This window comes from Artemia franciscana, chromosome 7, assembly GCF_032884065.1.
Source record: "Artemia franciscana chromosome 7, ASM3288406v1, whole genome shotgun sequence".
Taxonomy (NCBI): domain Eukaryota; kingdom Metazoa; phylum Arthropoda; class Branchiopoda; order Anostraca; family Artemiidae; genus Artemia; species Artemia franciscana.
Genome location: NC_088869.1, coordinates 53,872,139 through 53,892,655, shown reverse-complemented (window position 1 = coordinate 53,892,655; position 20,517 = coordinate 53,872,139). Strand labels below are relative to the sequence as shown.

At 34.4% G+C, this 20,517-nt stretch overlaps 1 protein-coding gene across 3 annotated transcripts in view; it reads left to right on the top strand.

Moving 5' to 3' along the window:
* LOC136029463 (glutamic acid-rich protein-like) overlaps nucleotides 1–20,517 on the top strand; it is a 151,395-nt gene that overhangs the window by 29,115 nt on the left and 101,763 nt on the right. For all 3 annotated transcript variants that reach the window (XM_065707879.1, XM_065707880.1, XM_065707882.1), the window contains one exon: nucleotides 8,319–8,393. In XM_065707879.1, coding sequence (XP_065563951.1) covers nucleotides 8,319–8,393 — 75 coding nt within the window. The remainder of the gene's footprint in view (nucleotides 1–8,318; nucleotides 8,394–20,517) is intronic.

Genomic DNA, 20,517 nt, shown 5'->3' with positions numbered 1-20,517 from the left:
GCCAGGTTAAATGGAATAAAACCAACTTCTAAACAATTCCCTACGGCATAACATACAAAGTTACTGAAATCACCAACAGGGGAAAGTTAAAAATACTTGACCTTCTAGGAATCCCTCATTGCGGCAATTAAAAACCTTGTAGCTTAAAAAACATTATTTATTTAAGCTTTTCAATGAAAAACTTTAGTAATGAGGGAAAATTTACTCCACTGTCATTGGAAACTCATAACAGGTAAAGGTAATCTATTACTTCTAACCGTTACAATCCTATTGATATGGTCTAGTAAATAGTTTGTATAACAACTATGCAGTTCAATTTCTGACAATCAATGTAGCTTGACTTCCATCAACAGTTCAAATATCCTTATGGTAAGGCTATTCAATTTTATAATTATAATACCATCAATACAATGCTTCTTTTTTACGAAAGACATATATCACAATTTGTGAAAATTATAATAAAAAATATGTAATCTTTATTCATACATTTATAGGCTTTGCTAATTAAGAACATAATAATTTCCAATAGAAATCTAAATTTAAAAAAAAGTTTTTTCAACTGAAAGTAAGGAGCAACATCAAAATTTAGAACGAACAGAAATTATTAGGTATATGAAGGGTTCGTCCCCTCGTTAATACCTCGCTCTTTGCGCTAAAGTTTGAATTTTTCTTGAATTCTTTAAGAATCACCGCTAATCACAAAGGCCGTTTAAGTAGAATAAATAGCTCTTTTGAAAATACTAAAACTTTAGTGCAAAGAGCGAGACTTGACGAGGGGGCGAAACCCTTCATATACGCAGAGGTGCCATTTTGGGGGGTCAGGGGTGGGTAAATGCCCACCCCAGATTTACCAGGGGGCCCAAGCTTCCACCACAAAGGGCCCTTTGCCGGCCATAATAATCCATTATGTCCAACATAATCCATTCTGTCCAATTGATTTGAAATTACTGCACGCCTATTAACCAAAGAGCGTAATTACTTGACGACCCTTGGTGTAATTACGCTATTTGCTATTAATCATTGTAAACTTTGAAAGTAGGTAAGATACATAATAAAATTCTCGAGTTCTGTCAAATTGCCCATTTCGTAGATGATTACGCGACACGAAGTGAGTCGGGGGGGGGCCAAGATGGAGTTCTTGCCCACCCCAAGATTTGCTCCAAATGGCGCCTCTGCATATACGTAATAATTTCTGTTAGTTTTGAGTTTTAATGTTGGTCCTTACTTTCAGTTGCAAAAACTTTTTTTTTTTGTTTAATTTCTGATAGGTTTAAAAAAAAGGCTGGGAAATCCAGCGCCCCTTTCATGGAAAATTTCTTTTTCCCATGAAAAATTCCTCTATGGAAAAGTGCTCCGTTATAATCCCCTCCCCCCTCCTGAAGAAAATCGCCCCTGAAAACGTCTGTATACATCTCAATAACCAATACTATATTTAAACAATGGGCGAAATTCATAGCTTGCAGCCCTTCCCGAGCACTCTGGTGGATTGAGTCATCCTGAGAGACATAGTTAATAGATTTTTCGACTATGCTGGACAAAATGGCTACCTGAAAATTTTGGTCGGGTGACTTTGGGGGAAAATGAGTGTGGGAGGGGGCCTAGCTACCCTCCGATTTTTTGGTCGCTTAAAAAGGCTAATACAACTTTCAATTTCCGTCCGAATGAGCACTCTCACAATATTCTAGGATCATTGGGTCGATACGATCACCCCTGGAAAATAAAACAATAAATAAAGACGCATCCGTGATCTTTCTTCTGGCAAAAATGCAAATTTCCACATTTTTGCAAATAGGAGTTTGAAACGTCTACAGTAAGGTTTTTTAATATGCTGAATTCGACGGTGTGATTTTCATTAAGATTCTATGGCTTTTAGGGGTTATTTACCTCTTTTTTTCAGAAATATGGGAATTTTTCTTTGCACGTAACTATTGATGGGTAAAACTAAACTTAATAAAATTTGTATATTTGAATTCACCATAAAGATCCACTTCATTTAATATATTTATTGGTGTCAAAACTCCGTTGTTAGAGTTTCCTGTACTATTGAGCCGGGTCGCTTCTTACACACAGTTCGTTACCACGAAGTGTGTGAAAATTTCAACATCAGTTTGGCGAAGAGAAAAATTAATACCAAAATATATTAATGAGTATCTAATTAAAATTCCTAACTAATTCATAATACCCAACACATGCTGAGCTAACACCAAACTAAATTAATAAAAATTGATAAAGAGTTAATAACTAGCCCGAGGCCTTCTATTTGAGCCTTCGCCTTGAGAGAAGCTAAACAACCGTTTAGGTGAAATTTGAAAATAGTATTTGTTGGTTAATATTTACTGCTTCAAAATTTCCCTAGTCTTTGAGAAAAATTGCATTCATTTTGGCAGTTCTTATGAAATCAACAGCAAAGATTATACGAATATGAAACAGTTTGTTGCGTTGGGATTTAAAGGGTATACGGGAACTTCTTTAAGACCATAACAATCAAGTTGCTTTGCTATGAGACTATATCTTATTTGCTAGAATTTTTTAGTTTGACAGAAAGTAGAACTTACATTACCATTATTTTCTACAATCTCCATCTTCATTTATGAAACTTTCTGGCGGATTTAGAAACTTGCGGTTGAATGTCATCGAAGGATCATTGTTGTTGGTGTCTCTCTATAGCTCACTTGTTTTTCTAATATTGGGATTAGCGCACTTTTCATTTCATCTAATTTAGGGTCTGTGACATCATTTTTAAGCCAAAAAGATGTATCGGATATTTCAGACTTCTGAGATAATTACCAAAAACTGTTTTCTAAGCTGCTTTAAACACTGCTATAAGAAACACTGCTTAGATCAAAATGATGAAAGTTGCTGATCTTCTCTTTGAGAGCTGGTCAGTAAACAATTTTGATAATTATTTTATAAGTGTGAAAACGTCTGACACGGCCTTTAGATTTGACAACAATGGTATTGCAATCAGTTTTGACAACAATGACTCATAAAAGCTTCTTGTCGCGTTTGATGAAGTTTTCATATCATTCGCAGTGAGGACACATCCTAAGTTAATTCTAGTCTAGATTACAGTTTAGTATATTAAACCTAGTTGAATCTATTTAATAGCAGTAATCCTGGCAATATGATGTTAAGACAGGTGAAACAGTGCCAATGATGACCAATATCAAACTCCATAGCTGAACTATCATCCATGACAGTACATAGGGGAGGCCAGAAGGATTTCCCTTCTTTTATTGAAATTTATGGAACAAAATGAGTCACACTGATTTCTTTTTATTGAGTCGTAAGTGTTTTACGCTTAGACTTATCTAATTACCAAGTTCTGCCAATCTTAAATTAAGACTCATAACATCACGATATGATAAATTTTCTAGGGGTTTTTCCCCACCTTTTTAATGCAAAAATGCACCCAAATAAGATCTAGCACGACCCGACTTGTCTCGTTGAATATATCACTAATAACTCAAAACCGAATTCCTATACGTTTAAGTACCATCTCTAATTTTTTCTCTCTTTGCTATTTTCTTTTCAAGATCCTCATTCAGTCACTATTTTTATTCACGAATTATTATGCTCATCCTCTTCCACCTGCTCCGTTCTAATTATGCTGCTTGCGCTCATGGTAACATGGTCGTATTTGGAAAGATAATGTGAATGGACAGCAAATACTTTTTTGTTTTGTACTTGCACTTTTTGTTGCAGTAAAATCACCTATGCCCGGCTAAGAGATGCATAATTTTTTCAAGAATTATCAGGGTGGTCCATTGTCACTTTTTTTAAAGTTTTAATCAAAGTGAAGATCAATACCCCAAAGGACAAAAGAGGTGTATATAAGAAATTTGTTTAAACAATTGTCTATCACAAGTCCATATGGACTAAATATGTATAAAAAAAGAAACAAGAACAAAATAGCTGGGCAATAAATTTTAAATAATGGGGAAAACAATATGATATAAAAATAATAAAATTGACTTGAAAATACATTAATATACAGCAGCACAAAATAAATGGTCATTTATTAAATACTAGGTAAACCGTTAGTTATAAGACCAGGAAAAAAATGTTAAAAATCGCAATACGTCAAAAAGATTCAAATAAACAAAACTAGTAAAGTTTATAAGAAAATTAAAACGTTAACAGTTTGCAAAGAGGGAGCGAACATGGGAATTGGTGGAGGTTATAAGGAAGAGGGAAACAATAGAGATAATTTTATCAATTGTAATCAGTAATTTAAGAGCCAAGATTTTCCTACCTTGAAGTAAAGAAGCAAGTGGGGTACAAGATAGACACAGGCTAATAAAAGGCATGAGATGGACAAAACTTGTATAGGAGATGTCTTCTGGGGAAATTTTTTTCTGTACAAGCATTTAGTACTACATTTATTTTTTAGAGTAGAGGAACAACGTAATTCCCCTCCACTCGAGAGTTTCTAACCCAGCTTGATTTTTAAAGCAGAAACTGTTTAAAAATTGTTGCTGGGTTCTTTTTTGGATGGATTTGATTTATTCAATTGTTCTCTTTCAATGTCAGTGTGCTGAACTGGACAAGCAAATTCAAAAAAAGGAGGGAAAACAAAGGAGGCATAAATCCTAAAAGATTGAGAAGAGGGGACGCAAAACTTTTAAAGAGACCAAGGAGGGAAATAGAAGTACTAGCTTTGTGAATAACGTCTTTAACATGGGTGCCCTACTTTGAATTAGAATAAATCGTGGCAACAAGTAACTTCAAGGAGGAAGCAGATGTTTCAGATGAAATATGCTTAAGAAACAGGGTGAATATTCAAGGCAATTTATTGGCTCTATTGTGGATTCAGAAGAGTCAAGTCTCATGTCTAAGTCTAAGACATTGCATGAAATGTTGATACTCAGAGGGTTGCTTATAGCAAGTTCTAATTACAGATTTCAACGACCGTTAGGTCATCGACAAATTTTCATATGTTGATAAATTCCTTAGTACGTCTGTTAATTATAAGTAAAACAGAGAGGAGACTTGGGAGAGTACGTTTGGGCAATTCAGATTATACAGGAAGGGAACTTGAATAATGATTTAGGTATTCAGTTATTTGTGACCTGCTTGATATAAGAGAGAAAACCAATTTCTCAAGAAAATAGCCAGTATTGTATTCAATTAAAAATTTTTCAACGAATAAATTGTTACTCTTAACTGGAAGAATTTTGAACAAAAAACAACATTATATGTTTTTTTTTACTTTTTTTTACTTTTACCGTCAATTTAGACTCAGAACGGCCCAAATTCATTTCCATATTTAAGATAGCCTTTGATCTAGAAGCATTGAAGAGTTGCTTTGTTACGTTTCTAATACTCTACACGAGCCAATTTGGCTTAGAACGAAATCTTTTGAACTTATTTTCCGCATAGAAAAGTTTCACTCAATCAATCGAAATCCAATAAAGATAGGATCTTGGAGATTGCTTACGTCATTGCTGTAAACAATCGGGATATTGGATACTTGCCTTTAAAAGCGGATGTCCGTCTGTTCCTCTCCAAAACGGTGACTAGATCGAGTTTGTTGGAACCTCCTAATTGCCTGTATAGCTTTTTGCCACTCGATGTTCAAAGTTGCTATGCAAATTGACCTTCTAAAATCAGAAAATTTTACGTGCAAGACTAGCTTAAAGGAATTGCAGTTCCAGTTTACTTCCTACTAGCTAGCATTGATTTAAGAAAGATTTTGTATGATCAGTAAGGAAGGATTCTAATGTTTGAAGACAACAGAGGCTAGCTAATATAAGTTGGCATTCCTACAAATAGAACGAATTACTATTATTTGAAAAATTAAACAGAAATATGTATGGATTACATGAATTAATGAAGACGAACAAGCAAATGAACAGAAATTTGGTTTGCATTGACTGTGGAATTTTGAACGTTATATCAATCGTGATTTAGCTCTGGCAACCGAAGTTTTTCTACCACGACTGTTTTGTTGGTTTTTTTTTACCGTCACCTGAGTGTTATAGCTATCAAACCTTCGAAAATTGTCGAGTGGTGCATCCCAAAATAACTTTTTTCGTCTGAACAATGATGTTAAGCTCTTTAAAAAAGATTTCAAACTACATGGTTTCATGGTTGTGGCATCCGCCTCAACCTAGTAAAAAATAAACTTAAAATCAATTTCATTCTTTGTTTCTGACAACTCAAACAATGTTCCGTGTGCGCTGGCTGAAGGCGCATTACAAAAGCATAAAATCCCCATTCCTTTTCAACAAAACACGCTCGATCAATTGATTTAATCTGTACTCCCATATCTTGTTTGTGCTGCAAAATAATTTTGAGTTTCTGTCTGCCTCAAGGCGCGTTATATTTCATTTTCCAAAAAGTAGGAACAGCTGGAATCTTGAACACCAAACACAATTTTTTTTTGTGTGCGTGACATGATTCATGGCACCAGGCAGCTGAAAATCTAGGGCCTTATATGCCACTATTAAACATGAAAAAGTTCTGGCTGTTGGATTTCCTGTCATAGAAGTCAGTAGACGGGTTTTCAGGAATAACATCCCTTTGGAGGCCATTTCAAACGGAAGGGCTGCGTCTCATAAAGTCATTCTCCAAGCATTCGATGCGGGATATCTCCTCTTGTATATCTCCTTTATGATATCTTCTCTGAGATACTTCCTATATGACCACACCTAGTTTATGGCAGGGTTTTAGGAGCCCTGCAAAATCCTGGTACCTATTTTTCACAACAGGGCTACCTCGCGACTTAAAATCTATGTAGAATTGTTACATGTTACATGTGACAATTGTGGTCATATTGTCATTTGGTCATAGTTGTTACGTGTTACAATCCTTTCAAGTTACATGTTCGTCCATAACAATGGAAGAGCCAAAAAATAATTTTTCAGTTTTTGTATACTCCTCTGAAGTTATCGTGTATAACATAGTACCTCTTGAACTCCCGCATCTGTGCTCAGACTTCCTGTCTAAGAAGAAACGAAGCAATTTTGGACACTTCTCTGGTGGTAATATTATCCAAGTTTGCTTACATCCTTTCAAGTTAAGACATTAAACGGTAACTTAGTGAAGTAGAATTATCCTAAACCAAGGTGAATATTCTCATAAGCCTTTAACTAGACTACTTAGTTTATTTCTACAGTTCGATTATTGCTAGCGTATCAATAATACTATACGTTATGCGTAATGCATACTAATTAGTACCGTGTTGCATGTTTAATTCATTATGAATAAATCTTATGTTAACGTTCTGATGTCCTATATCGTCAAAATTCGGTCTAAAAATTGCAAAAGAATAGTTTTTATTTCACTTTGTAAAACAGTTTTGTTTTTTAAGTTTACCTCTTTTGTTTCTGTTACTCTCTATTATGTTATTATATAGTTGTCTATAAGTAAATAGCTGTTTGCGAATTCAAATTCGAAGCAATAAGATGTTCCATTTCTTTTAATGCTTAAGCAAAACACAATATTTTGAATGTGTTTGTGTAGGCATGATTCCAGAGGTCCAAACGAAATTAAATAAACACTTAAAACACGGTTGATCTATAAAACTTCAGCCAGGTGCTACGAATATCAATATCTATTGCTAATAATAGATTGAGATTTTGAAAATTCTGTAGGAAAGGGATTAGCGGCATGGTAAATAGAAATAATGTTGATAATTTTCAAGACCACAAAAAAATTAAATAAAGGAAAAGTAAAGATGATATAAGAATGGTGAAAAACTGAGATATCATAGGATCGTTGATTTTCTTTAATTTTTATAGACTGAGATTTGTATAACCTTTTGCATAATCGCATTTCATGACAGTTTAATAGTAAAGAATGGTAAAAAGGAATAATGTTCATAATTTTCAAAACCACAAAAAGATGATAAAGAAGAGAAGAGTCAAGATGAAAGTACAAAGGAAAAGCAAATCATGCTGTGAATACCCATTTTCATTTGTATCAGTAAATTTTCACTTGGAAGTAAAGAGCAAGTTTAAAATTTTACCCAACTTAGAAAGACCTATTTCTGGGCAGAAGGAAGCCATCCCTCGCACTCCTGCTTTTTAGGTAAATATTTAGCTCGTGCCTTACTAGAAAAAGATACACATTATTGGACATGATTTCAATACCAATACTATGAAAAACAATGTACTAAATATGTACACTTGTAATGTGTAGTGAGAGTGGAAGACCTCCCAGTAAGAGCAAGGTTTTTCGGGTTAATAGTTATACTGAAAACAGTTTCACAACAATTCTTTACGATGCTTCAATGCTTTCAAATTCAACAATGCTTTCTATTTCTATCAATAGAGATCATGTTTTATCAGTTTTCATATTTTTTATATTTACAGAGCTATTATACTCCGAACTACCAATATTCAAGTCAAGTGAGTCGTTCTACATCTGTTGCTCCACCAACTGTTCGGGTAAGTAAACTTCAATACTTATATCTAAATTAAATTCAAAAGTTTTTAGTTTTAACTAATTAAATCACCATTTTTTTTTAGCTAAATCTATAAGGATTATGGACTCTAGGCGGGCGTGGCTTTCTAAAAGCTAACCAGCAAGTATTGGTCAATAAGAGAGTCATACTCCGGCCGTTTAACCGTGCCATTTAACCAAACACTTGAAAAGCTATAGGTTCTATGACTATCTGCCTTAATTCTGCTTTAGGAATGACGCATGGACGGACCTTGGGTATCTAGGTAGTGCCTCAGTTACCTTTGGTGGGGCATCAGTTTGCTGGGTATGGTACCCAAGAAAATAAAAAGTATCTGAATATAGGAATTCTGATTGACGATTTCACTACTCAAGAAACTAGTTGAGTAACGTAAATGGGATGATACTGACTTTAAGCGTACAGGGTACCAGTGGGGTCATTACTTGCAAAAACGCTACGTTAGAAAAAAAAAAGTAAATCGGATACACTATGTGACAAAAACAGGAGATATTTTTCCTTTGATCTGATCAAGGTTCAAGGTTCAACCGGGTTTAATTAAAAAAGGAAATAACTAAACTTAAAATACGCTGCTCTGTGACAAAACTCACGTTGAGACCCATAAACATAAAATATTTTTCACTAACACGCAGTACGGCTCCCACTTCACTCTTCGAGACAACCACACGCCTCCTTATTATATAATTTTTTTAAATCTTAACCATAGGGTTCCTCTCTCCCTCCCCGGACGTACAACCACCTCACCTAGATAAACTGAAAAATCTATACTTCATCTAATTTAATTTATCTTTCTTTTTTTATATTTCACTTATTAACCTTTAGCTAATATTTATTTAAATTATTTTTGAAAGACCCGAGGGAGCTCCTACATCTCAGCTCATTTGGAAACAGGTTCCACGCTTTTGCACATGCTACATCCGGGGGAAAAATCTGAACGTACAGTTGGAGTTCATCTCACTTGAAGGTCAGAGGTAGAGCACGTGTTTCGATTATGTTGTTCAGATATCAACCGAAACAGATTGTGGAAGGGAGATGGAAGTAAACCGGATAAAAATTTAAAAACAAAAACTGAGCACGACAGACGGTAAAGGGAAACAAGGGACAGATAGTCGTCTACATTTCCAATAATTTTCAATGCACGCTTGTGGATTGAGTCAAGTCTCTTCAGGTGTGATTTGAAGGTTGACTGCCAAATTATGGCACAATACTGCAGGTGAGATTTCAGAAGTCCGTTGTAAAGTAGACGAAGGGTTTTTTGAGGAAATACGTGCTTCAGTTTCCTGATGATGTCAAGATTGCGAGAGAGTTTCAGTTCAACAGCCTGGATGTGGTCTAGAAAGGCGAGGTTTTCGTCCAGGAGTACACCTAGATACCTCGCAAAACCCGTTTCAGGCCACCTGATCGTTTCTCTAGAAGTCGTAATTCCAGTTATTTCTGGGTGTATAGTTCCAATCCTTGAAAAGAATAGCACACATGATTTGTCGAAATTTATTACAAATCGATTTGCATCCATCCAGACGTAAGTTTCATCTAAGACAATCTCTAGTTTTCTCTAGAGTGACGTCATGCCAGAGCCACAGGAGGCCGTTGTAGTATCGTCGGTGAATGCCAGCAGCTCCCTACAGTCGGTGTCATTATTTGAAGTGTCTTCACCGCAGTAGAGTTTGCAGCACCATGAGGACCTGAAGTTTGGGTTCAGAACGCGACTTAGGTCATTCACATGAATCAGAAATAACAGTGGACCTAGGATCGATCCCTGTGGCACACCGAAATTTACCACTATATCGCTCAACGAATCTTCTCCTATATACATACGCCGATTGCTAAGGTAGGACTGGAACAATTTCAGTGCCTCTCCTCTAACGCCGATTTGTTCTAGTTTACTTAGTAGAATTCCATGATCCATACTGTTGAATGTTTTTTTGCATTCAACAGTCTGCATTTAAGTAAAATAGCAGCCGGCAAAAGTCCCAGGTAAAGAGCTTTGTTGATAGATAAGCTCAGTGACGTCAGCGCATCTTTAGTTGAATGTCCTGGTCTGAATCCAAATTGTCGTTAGTTGAGGAATCCCTTCGCTTCGAGAAAAGAGTAAATGTTGATTCTTCATAGGTTTTTCGAAGACTTTGAAAAATACCGAGAGAATTGAGATGGGTCGAAAGTTAGATGGGTCATCTTGAGGGCCACCTTTATGGAGAGGTACTATTCGTGCTTTCTTGAGGAGTGATGGAAATATCCCCTTCCGCAATTAGAGGCTTATCAAATGTGTTAACGGTTGTAATATAGACGACAACACTGCTTTCAACACTTTCGTGTGAACGCGGTCGAATCCGGACGCAGATGTACCTATCAAGTTTTTGACAATCCTTGAGACGTCGAGGGAAGTTATGGGAATGACTGCCATTGACTTAACACACGCTGGACCTAGAAAATCCTTGTAGGATTTCGTTTGGGGTGTTACTGTGTTTGCTGTTTTCTCTCCAATGCTGGTGAAGAAATTGTGAAGTGGTTTCGCAACTTCGGTTTGCTCAGTAAAAGTCGTAACAGTAAATTAATTGTCTTCCAAACTTTCCTTCCATCCTTACCACTTTCAGCTAGTTTTGTATTAAAAAATTCTCTTTTGGCCTTTCTGAGAATTGATTGGAGGCATTTCTTATAAGATTCATAGATTTTTAGGCAAGCTATACTTGTCGGTTAAGGTAATCAGCCCAAAGCTTGTTCTTCTTATTAATAAATATGAGTAAACTCTCAGTAACCCATGGAAAAATTGGTGTATTTTTTCTCCCATGTTTAGCTGTTTTTTTCTTTAAAACAATGTGCTTTGTATAAAGTTGTAAACGTATTATGGAATACTTCGAAACCTTCGTTCAAATCTTCTTTTTCCAGAACACTATCCCATGTAATTTTCTCCAGTTCATCTATCTCTAAACCCTCCTCGCCCTTGTGCACCAAGAGTCAAAACAATAAAGCCATGACAGTTAAAGTAATGATTTGTGCTAGAAATCATATATGGCTGCCCTACCATATTTACAAGGGTTAATACAGTACCAATTATTTGTATATTGGTTTCCATATGGAATTGGAACTACCAAGAAATGATGCTTCCCTAATTTTAGATGCCTCTGGGTCCCAGCTCAGCAAGATACTTTACTGAGTTTAGATCCGAAGGAACACCTACGCCGATGCCCGTAAGCCTGATTTTAGTGAGAATCAACTCAAGGTTGCATCAGTAGCTGCAATCAAGTAAAGAGCGAACTCCAGCTCATAGTAACTAAAAGTTAAATTTGCGCTTTGAAAAAAAAGTGAAGTGAAAAAAAAAAATTGCCATCTAACACTGATTCTGGGACGGTAACTTTTATTTTGGTTCGTCTTAAAAGTAAAATTTTATTGCGAAAATGAATTTATAGTAATTTCGAAAAAAAAGTATGAAATCCCTCAAAAATGGCATCAGATAAAAATTAAAAGCGCACCATTGGAATCAAAATAGTTGAGAACCTTAGATAGAGAAATTGCAGTCCCGACCTTGAACAATAAGAAAAATCACTTTTTTACATGTGTAGCACTGATCTGTCTCCCGTTTTTTATTCCTTTTTTCTAGCAGGGCCAGGGGGTGACCAGAACATCATAAAGAAATGTATAATAGCTCATTTGAACGGATATTAAATTTGCTAGTGCCATTTTTAAGTGATCAAAAATATTGAAGGGATTCTAGCCCCCCTCCCTAAGGGTTCCCTTCCCCAAACGTCATCCAATATAAACTTTGAGATAGCCATTTTGTTTAAAATGGTTAAACATCCAATATCTGTGGTTTCGGTGATAATATGACCCTCCATAGTCCCTGGGGAAAGACTCTACGTATTGGTATAGGATGTATCGATATCGCGCTTACCAGTATGGGCGGATTGTTATTGGAAGTACTGGTATCGGAGGTATCTTAGGCCGATTTCTAATAGCTTATATGAAAGATATTACTCATATCTACGTTCTGCTAATAAATTCCACAGTCTGCAAGTTTGGCACTAAAAACGGCACTTGTGGTGCCTTGTGTCAGGTAAAAAAGCTGGGGCTAGTGGGCTACTGCAACTTTTAAGAGTGATGTTTTAATGACTCTTAAAAAGCTACTGCTCATATCTACGTGCTTTTTGTCAATTCTACCATCTGTAAGTGAGATATAGCACTGAAAACAACACTTTTGATGCCACTTTTTAGGTGGAAAATCTTGGAAGTATAAATGTAATAATTATGGTCCAAAGCCCTTAACTGGGGGATTGCAATAACACATCCCGCATGTTCCTCCTCAAGACCCCCCTAATAAGTTCAACAATAAAAGGTCTTTAAACACCAATATATTAAATTAGATTATAGGAGGAGAGGTTCTGTTAGTAGAGTGCTGGACTTCTAGTAATATTATCTTGCGTTCGATTTCTGCTTCGGTTTTTTCAATCATGGTTTTGTCCCTTCTTATCATTATTTTACAGATAATCCACTATTTTTGTAAATATGATGCAATCCATTTGTAAAGCATATCCCGGGAGAGCTCATTTTAGAGCTATTACTAATATATACGTTCTTTTTTTCATTTCTACCATCCATAAGTGCTCTTATGGAGCACTGGTTGCGTTGTTTCTCCTGTAAACTCAAATATGAACTAGTATTGGGCCTCTTCATTATTCTCAACCTAACTTCAGAGATCGGTGAGGGGTAATTTTACTTGCAAAAATATTCATTTTTTCTAGTACTAAAAATGACCCTGGAAGTGGAAACGTTTGAAAGCATAAAACAGTACCATTATAATAATTATAGTCTAGAGCCCTTAAATAGAGGTTTGCAAGAACCCCTCACGCATAATCCCACTCAAAACACTCTTAGTAAGTGTCATAAATCGTCTACTCATTTTAAAAGTAAAATATTATTGCAAAAACCAATACTCTAAAACTAAAAACTTTTCAACTGAAAATCTACCAAAAATTAAGCTTGAATGATCAACATTCAAACAGTTCCTGGTAACGAACTGTAAGGAGCGATCCGGCTCAATAGTAAACGAAACTCTAAAAACCGGAATTTTGATGCTAAAGGATACATCAAAAGAATCAAATTTTCATGCTGATTTTAAAAATATAAGTTTCATCAATTTAGTCGTTGTCATCAAAATTTACGAGCCTGAGAAAATTTGCCTTATTTTGGAAAATAGGGGGAAGCACCCCCTGAAAGTCATAGAATCTTAACGATTCTAGAAAATCACACCATCGCATTCAGCGGATCAGAGAACCCTATAGCAAAAATTTCAAGCTCCTATCTATAAAAATGTGGAATTTCATATTTTTTGCCAGAAGACAGATCACGGGTGCGTGTTTATTTGTTGTTTTTTTTCCAGGGGACATCGTATCGACCAAGAGGTCCTAGAATGTCGCAAGAGGGCTTATTCTAACAGAATTGAAAAGTTCTAGTGCCCTTTTTAAGTTACCAAAACAATTGGAGGGCACCTTGGCCCCCTCCCACGCTCATTTTTTCCCAAAGTCAACAGATCAAAATTTTGAGATAGTCATTTTGTTCCGCATAATTGAAAACCATAATAGCTATGTCTTTGGGGATGAAATACTCCCCCAGAGTCCCTGGGGGAGGGGCTGAAAGTTACAAACTTTGATCAGTGTTTACATACAGTATTGGGAAGTTTATTGGGAGTTATTTGGAAGTGTACAGATGTTATCGGGGGGATTTTTTTTGGTTTTTGGGTGGGGTTGAGGGGTGGGGAATGTGTGGGAGGATCTATCTTTGGAGGAATATGTCATGGGGAATGAGAAATTCAATGAAAAGGGCGCGGGATTTTCTAGCATTACTATAAAAAAAAAAACAATTAAAAAAATAAACATGAAAAATTTTTTCAATTGAAAGTAAGCAGTAACATTAAAACTTAAAACGAACAGAGATTATTACGCATATGAGGGGCTCTAAAAATACTTTAGCATAAAGAGTGAGGTATTTAGGAGGAGATAAATACCTCGCTCTTTATGCTAAAATATTTTTAGTAATTTCAACTATTTATTCTACGGCCTTTCTGATTCAGGGATCATTCTTAAAGAATTGGGATAAAACTTAAGATATAGTGTAAAGAGCGAGGTGTTATCGAGGGAACAAACCCCCTCATATACATCATAAAAATATAAGAATAGAAAAGTTTTTTAAGTTAATTCTTAATTTACGTATATTTTTTACTAATAAAAACGTTCGTTAAAGATTATAAGTTCTAGTTGCCTTTTTAAGTAACCGAAACATTGGAGGGTAGCTAGGCCTTCTTCCCCATCCCTTATTTCTCAAAATCGTCTGATCAAAACTAAGAGAAAGCCATTTAGCTAAAAAAAGAATTAAAATGAAAATTTCATTTTAATAATTTATATAGGGAGAGCCAAAATCAAACATGCATTAGTTCAAAAAAGTTTAGAAATTAAATAAATAAAAACTAGTTTTTTTTAACTGAAAGTAAGGAGCGACATTAAAACTTAAAACGACATTAAAATATATATTATATATTTATATTCCCTACTAGCTGTTGGGGTGGCGCTTCGCGCCACCCCAACACCTAGTTGGTGGGGGCGCTTCGCGCCCCCCAAGCCCCCGCGCGCGTAAGTCGTTACGCGCCATATGAGTTACGTGCCATTGTAGTTGTGTCCCTATGTCCCACCTGCGAATATATATATATATATATATATATATATATATATATATATATATATATATATATATATATATATATATATATATATATATATATATATATATATATATATATATATATATATATATATATATATATATATATATATATATATATATATATATATATTATATATATATATTATATATATATATTATATGTATATATATATATATATTATATATTATATATATATATATTTATTATATATATATATATATATATATATATATATATATATATATATATATATGTATATATATATATATAATATATATATATATATATATATATATATATATATAATATATATATATATATATATATATATATATATGTTTTTAACTACGTAAAACTTGCGAATATACAACATTCTTTGCTGTCCCATTGTCTGTGCATATAAATAGATCGTTTTATACAATACTTATATAAGATTTGGGGGTGATTTGTACAAGCAAATTGTGGGAATTCCCATGGGGGGGGAATGCCAGCCCATTTATAGCTGATTTGCTTTTAAGTCAACTAGAATATAAATATATGATGGATAAGAATAATCCAATTAATTTAAAACATGCTTTGTCAAATAATAAAAGATATTTAGATGATATTTTGGTCTTAAATTGTAAGGATTTCATTGATATTTCTAAAAATATATATCCATCAGAGCTTATTCTTGAGCCTAGTCATGGCGTTGGTCATGAAGATAATTTCTTAGATTTAAATATTAATATTTGTGATAATAATAAATTAAGTTTTAAAATGTATAATAAAACGGATGATTTTGATTTTGAAGTGATTAGTTTCCCATTCCTTGAAAGTATATACACTCAAATATCACATATTCAGTGTTTTCTCACAGTTAATTCGTTATGCAAGGATTTGTAGTAATTATATTGATTTTAAAAATAGATGTAAAATCTTGAGCCAAAAATTGATATCAAGAGGTTTTTCTGCAAATAAATTAACTTGGCAATTTAAAAAATTTAGTTTTCATTATAACGAACTTTTAAATAAATATCAAAAGAATTATCTAGAAATACTTAAAGAAATTTTCAACTAATTTCGGAGGTTCGAGAAATGTTGTCGCAGCGCCATTTATTTTGAATTGTTTCTAATTGAGCGGATTTTCTTAAAAATTAGCCACATGGTAAAGATGAATTCTATAATTGTTTAGTTCATTCAGGTTTTTTGCAATGTGTTAATATTTGTGATTTGGTAAAATTTATAATATTTAGTTTACCTATTGTTGCTAAAGGGAGGGATATATTAACAGGATAAGCTTGTTTTGGTTTTACTTGGTTGTTTTACATTTGCTGGGTTTTTTTTTTCTTTCATAGGTATATATTTTGGGGGTGATACCTGACGCGGGGATGCCACGGATATTCTGTGGTAGCTACAACACTGTGCTGGGTAGAGAATTTAGAGTGGCGAAACCCTATATAGGCCAGTGTATTCTCCTGATGAGCCCTTATGTTGGGTGTTGCCTCTGAATTATTTGTCTATATTATTTTTTCTATTGTTTGGTAAATGACGACTTATACTTATTGACGACATGACTGCCTGTCCATGGATTATTCTTTATGGTTGATTGTGTGTGGCTATGCTGTTTGACCTATGTGATTGTATGGATGAGTAGGGTTAAGGCCTCATTCAAGTGCTGGTCTATATTAATCACTAATTTAGGAAAACAGTCTTCCTTTTCTCCTTCTGTCTCTCTTTTTGTTTTTTTTTGTGCTTGTGCTGTTGCATTGGTGATTTCTCTTTTCATGATATATATATATATATATATATATATATATATATATATATATATATATATATATATATATATATATATATATTTATATATATATATATATATATATATATATATTAGCTGTTAGGGTAGCGCTTCGCGCCACCCCAACACCTAGTTGGTGGGGGTGCTTCGCACCCCCCAAACCCCCCCGCGCGCGTAAGTCGTTACGCGCCATATTAGTACCTGCCATTGTAGTTGTGTCCCTGTGTCCCACCTGTGAATAAGGATAGATAAATATATATATGTTTTCTTGCGAATATACAACATTCTTCGCTGTCCCATTGTCTGTGCATATAACTAGATTGTCAGGTTTACCGACTCTTGAACATGCAACATATAATTGTCCATGCGAAAAACAATCCGTATTCAGATCTATACTTCGTTATTCTAATAATTGCCCTTGGGCTTTTTTTGATGGTGATTTCTAATCGAACATTCCCTGTATCCGCGTCGTCATTTATATATCCCCCTGTGCCCCCGGCGTCCCCGTTGTAGTTTTGTCCCAGTCGTCATTTATATTCCCTGTGTCCCGGTCGTTATTTGTGTCCCGGTGTCCCAGTCTGTAATTTCTCTTTGAGTGTCCCGGTCGTAATTTATATTCCCTGTGTCCCGGTGTCCCGGTCGTCATTTGTGTCCTGGTGTCCCGGTCTGTAATTTCTCTTCGAACATTCCCTGTGTCCCGGTCGTCATTTAAATATCTCCCCTGTGCCCCCCGGCGTCTCCGTTTTAGTTGTGTCCCTGTGTCCCGATCGTCATTTATATTCCCTGTGTTCCGGTCGTTATTTGTGTCCCGGTGTCCCAGTCTGTAATTTCTCTTTGAGTATCCCGTTCGTCATTTGTATTCCCTGTGTCCCGGTGTCCCGGTCGTCATTTGTGTCCTGGTATCCCGGTCTGCAATTACGTCAGTCGACAAACATGACGTCAGTCGACAAATAACTTCATGACAACATACAGCTCAATCCTTATAATGACGTCAGTCGACGCACAAACATAACGTCAGTCGACAGACACACAAACAAACAACTTATTTATATATATATACTAGCTGTTGGGGTGGCGCTTCACGCCCCCCAAGCCCCCCCGCGCGAGCAAGTCGTTACGCGCCATATTAGTTACGCGCCATTGTAGTTGTGTCCCACCTGTGAATATATATATATATATATATATATATATATATATATATATATATATATATATATATATATATATATATATATATATATTTAACTACGTAAAACTTGCGAATGTACAACATTCTTGTCTGTCCCATTGTCTGTGCATATAAATAGATTGTCAGGTTTACCGACTCTTGAACATACAACATATAATTGTCCATGGGAAAAACAATCTGTATTCAGATCTATACCTCATTATTCTAATGATTGCCCTTAAGCTTTGTTGATGGTGATTGCTAATCGAACATTCCCTGTGTCCCTGTCGTCATTTATATATCCCCCTGTGCCCCCCGGAGTCCCCGTTGTTGTTGTTTCCCTGTGTCCCGGTCGTCATTTGTGTCCCGGTGTCCCAGTCTGTAATTTCTCTTTGAGTGTCGCGAATCGTCATTTATATTCCCTGTGTCCCGGTCGTCATTTGTGTCCCGGTGCTTTGTTGATGGTGATTGCTAATCGAACATTCCTTGTGTCCCGGTCGTCATTTATATTCTCTATGTCCCGGTGTCCCGGTCGTCATTTGTGTCCCGATGTCCCGGTGTGTAATTTCGTCAATCAACAAACATGACGTCAGTCGACACACAAACATGACGTCACTCGACACACAGACACACAGAGAACTTATTTTTATATATATACTAGCTGTTGGGGTGGCGCTTCGCGCCACCCCATATATATATATATATATATATATATATATATATATATATATATATATATATATATATATATATATATATATATATATATATATATATATATATATATATATATATATATATATATATATATATATATATATATATATATATATATATATATATATATATATATATATATATATATATATGTTTTTAACTACGTAAAACTTGCGAATATACAACATTCTTTGCTGTCCCATTGTCTGTGCATATAAATAGATTGTCAGGTTTACCGACTCTTGAACATGCAACATATAATGGTCCATGGGAAAACAATCCGTATTCAGATCTATACCTCATGATTCTAATGATTGCCCTTGAGCTTTGTTGATGGTGATTGCTAATCGACCATTCCCTGAGTCGCCATCGTCATTTATATATCCCCCTGTGCACCCCGGCGTCCCCTTTGTAGTTATGTCCCTGTGTCCCGGTCGTCATTTATATTCCCTGTGTCCCGGTCGTCATTTGTATCCCGGTGTCCCGGTCTGTATATACATTCGTTTTTTAGTTTTGTTTTTCTCCTTTATTTTTTTCCTTTTTTCTTTTTTTTCTTTTTTAGTTTATTTAGATTTTTAGATTTTTTAGTTTTTTTATTAGTTTTTAGTTTTTTTGTAGTTTTTACCATTTTTTTAGTTTTTTTAGTTTTTTTTTTTACTTATGTCCTGGTCGTCATTTATACTCCCTGTGTCCCGGTCGTCATTTGTGTCTCGGTGCTTTGTTGATTGCTAATTTATATTATATTTATATTTATATTTTTTATATTTATTAATATTTTTTTAGTTTTCTTTTTCTCTTATTTTTCAGTTTTTTCCTTTTTTTTAGTTTTTTCTTTTTAGTTTTTAGTTTTTTTTTGTTTTTTACCTTTTTTTAGTTTTTTTAGTTTTTTTAGTTTTTTAGCGTTTTTATTTTTTTTATTAGTTTTTAGTTTTTTTTTAGTTTTTGCCTTTTTTTAGTTTTTTCAGTTTTTTTAGTTTTTAGTTTTTTACCTTTTTTTAGTTTTTTTTAGTTTTTTAGCTTTTTTAGTTTTTTTTCTTTTTAGTTTTTTTTGTAGTTTTTACCTTTTTTAGTTTTTTTTCTTCTTTTGTATTAGTGTGAAATAATTCAGACGTCATATGCGGACAAACACGACGTCACTCGACAGACAGACAGACAGACATAACCCACAAACAACTTATTTTTATATATATTTATTCATATTTTTTTAGTTTTCTTTTTCTCTTTTATTTTTCAGTTTTTTCCTTTTTTTTAGTTTTTTTCTTTTTTAGTTTTTAGTTTATTTCAGTTTTTTACCTTTTTTTAGTTTTTTTTAGTTTTTTTTAGTTTTTTAGCTTTTTTAGTTTTTTTATTAGTTTTTATTTTTTTTTTAGTTTTTGCCTTTTTTTATTTTTTTCAGTTTTTTTTTAGTTATTAGATTTTTACCTTTTTTTAGTTTTTTTTTAGTTTTTTAGCTTTTTTAGTTTTTTTTTCTTTTTAGTTTTTTTGTAGTTTTTACCTTTTTTAGTTTTTTTCTTCTTTTGTATTAGTGTGAAATAATTCAGACGTCATATGCGAACAAACATGACGTCACCTGATCCACAGATCCACACACAGACAACTTATTTTTATATATATAGATAGATATAGATGTCTCGGTGTCCCGCTCGTCATTTGTGTCCCGATGTCCCGGTGTTTAATTTCGTCAATCAACAAACTTGACGTCAGTCGACACACACACA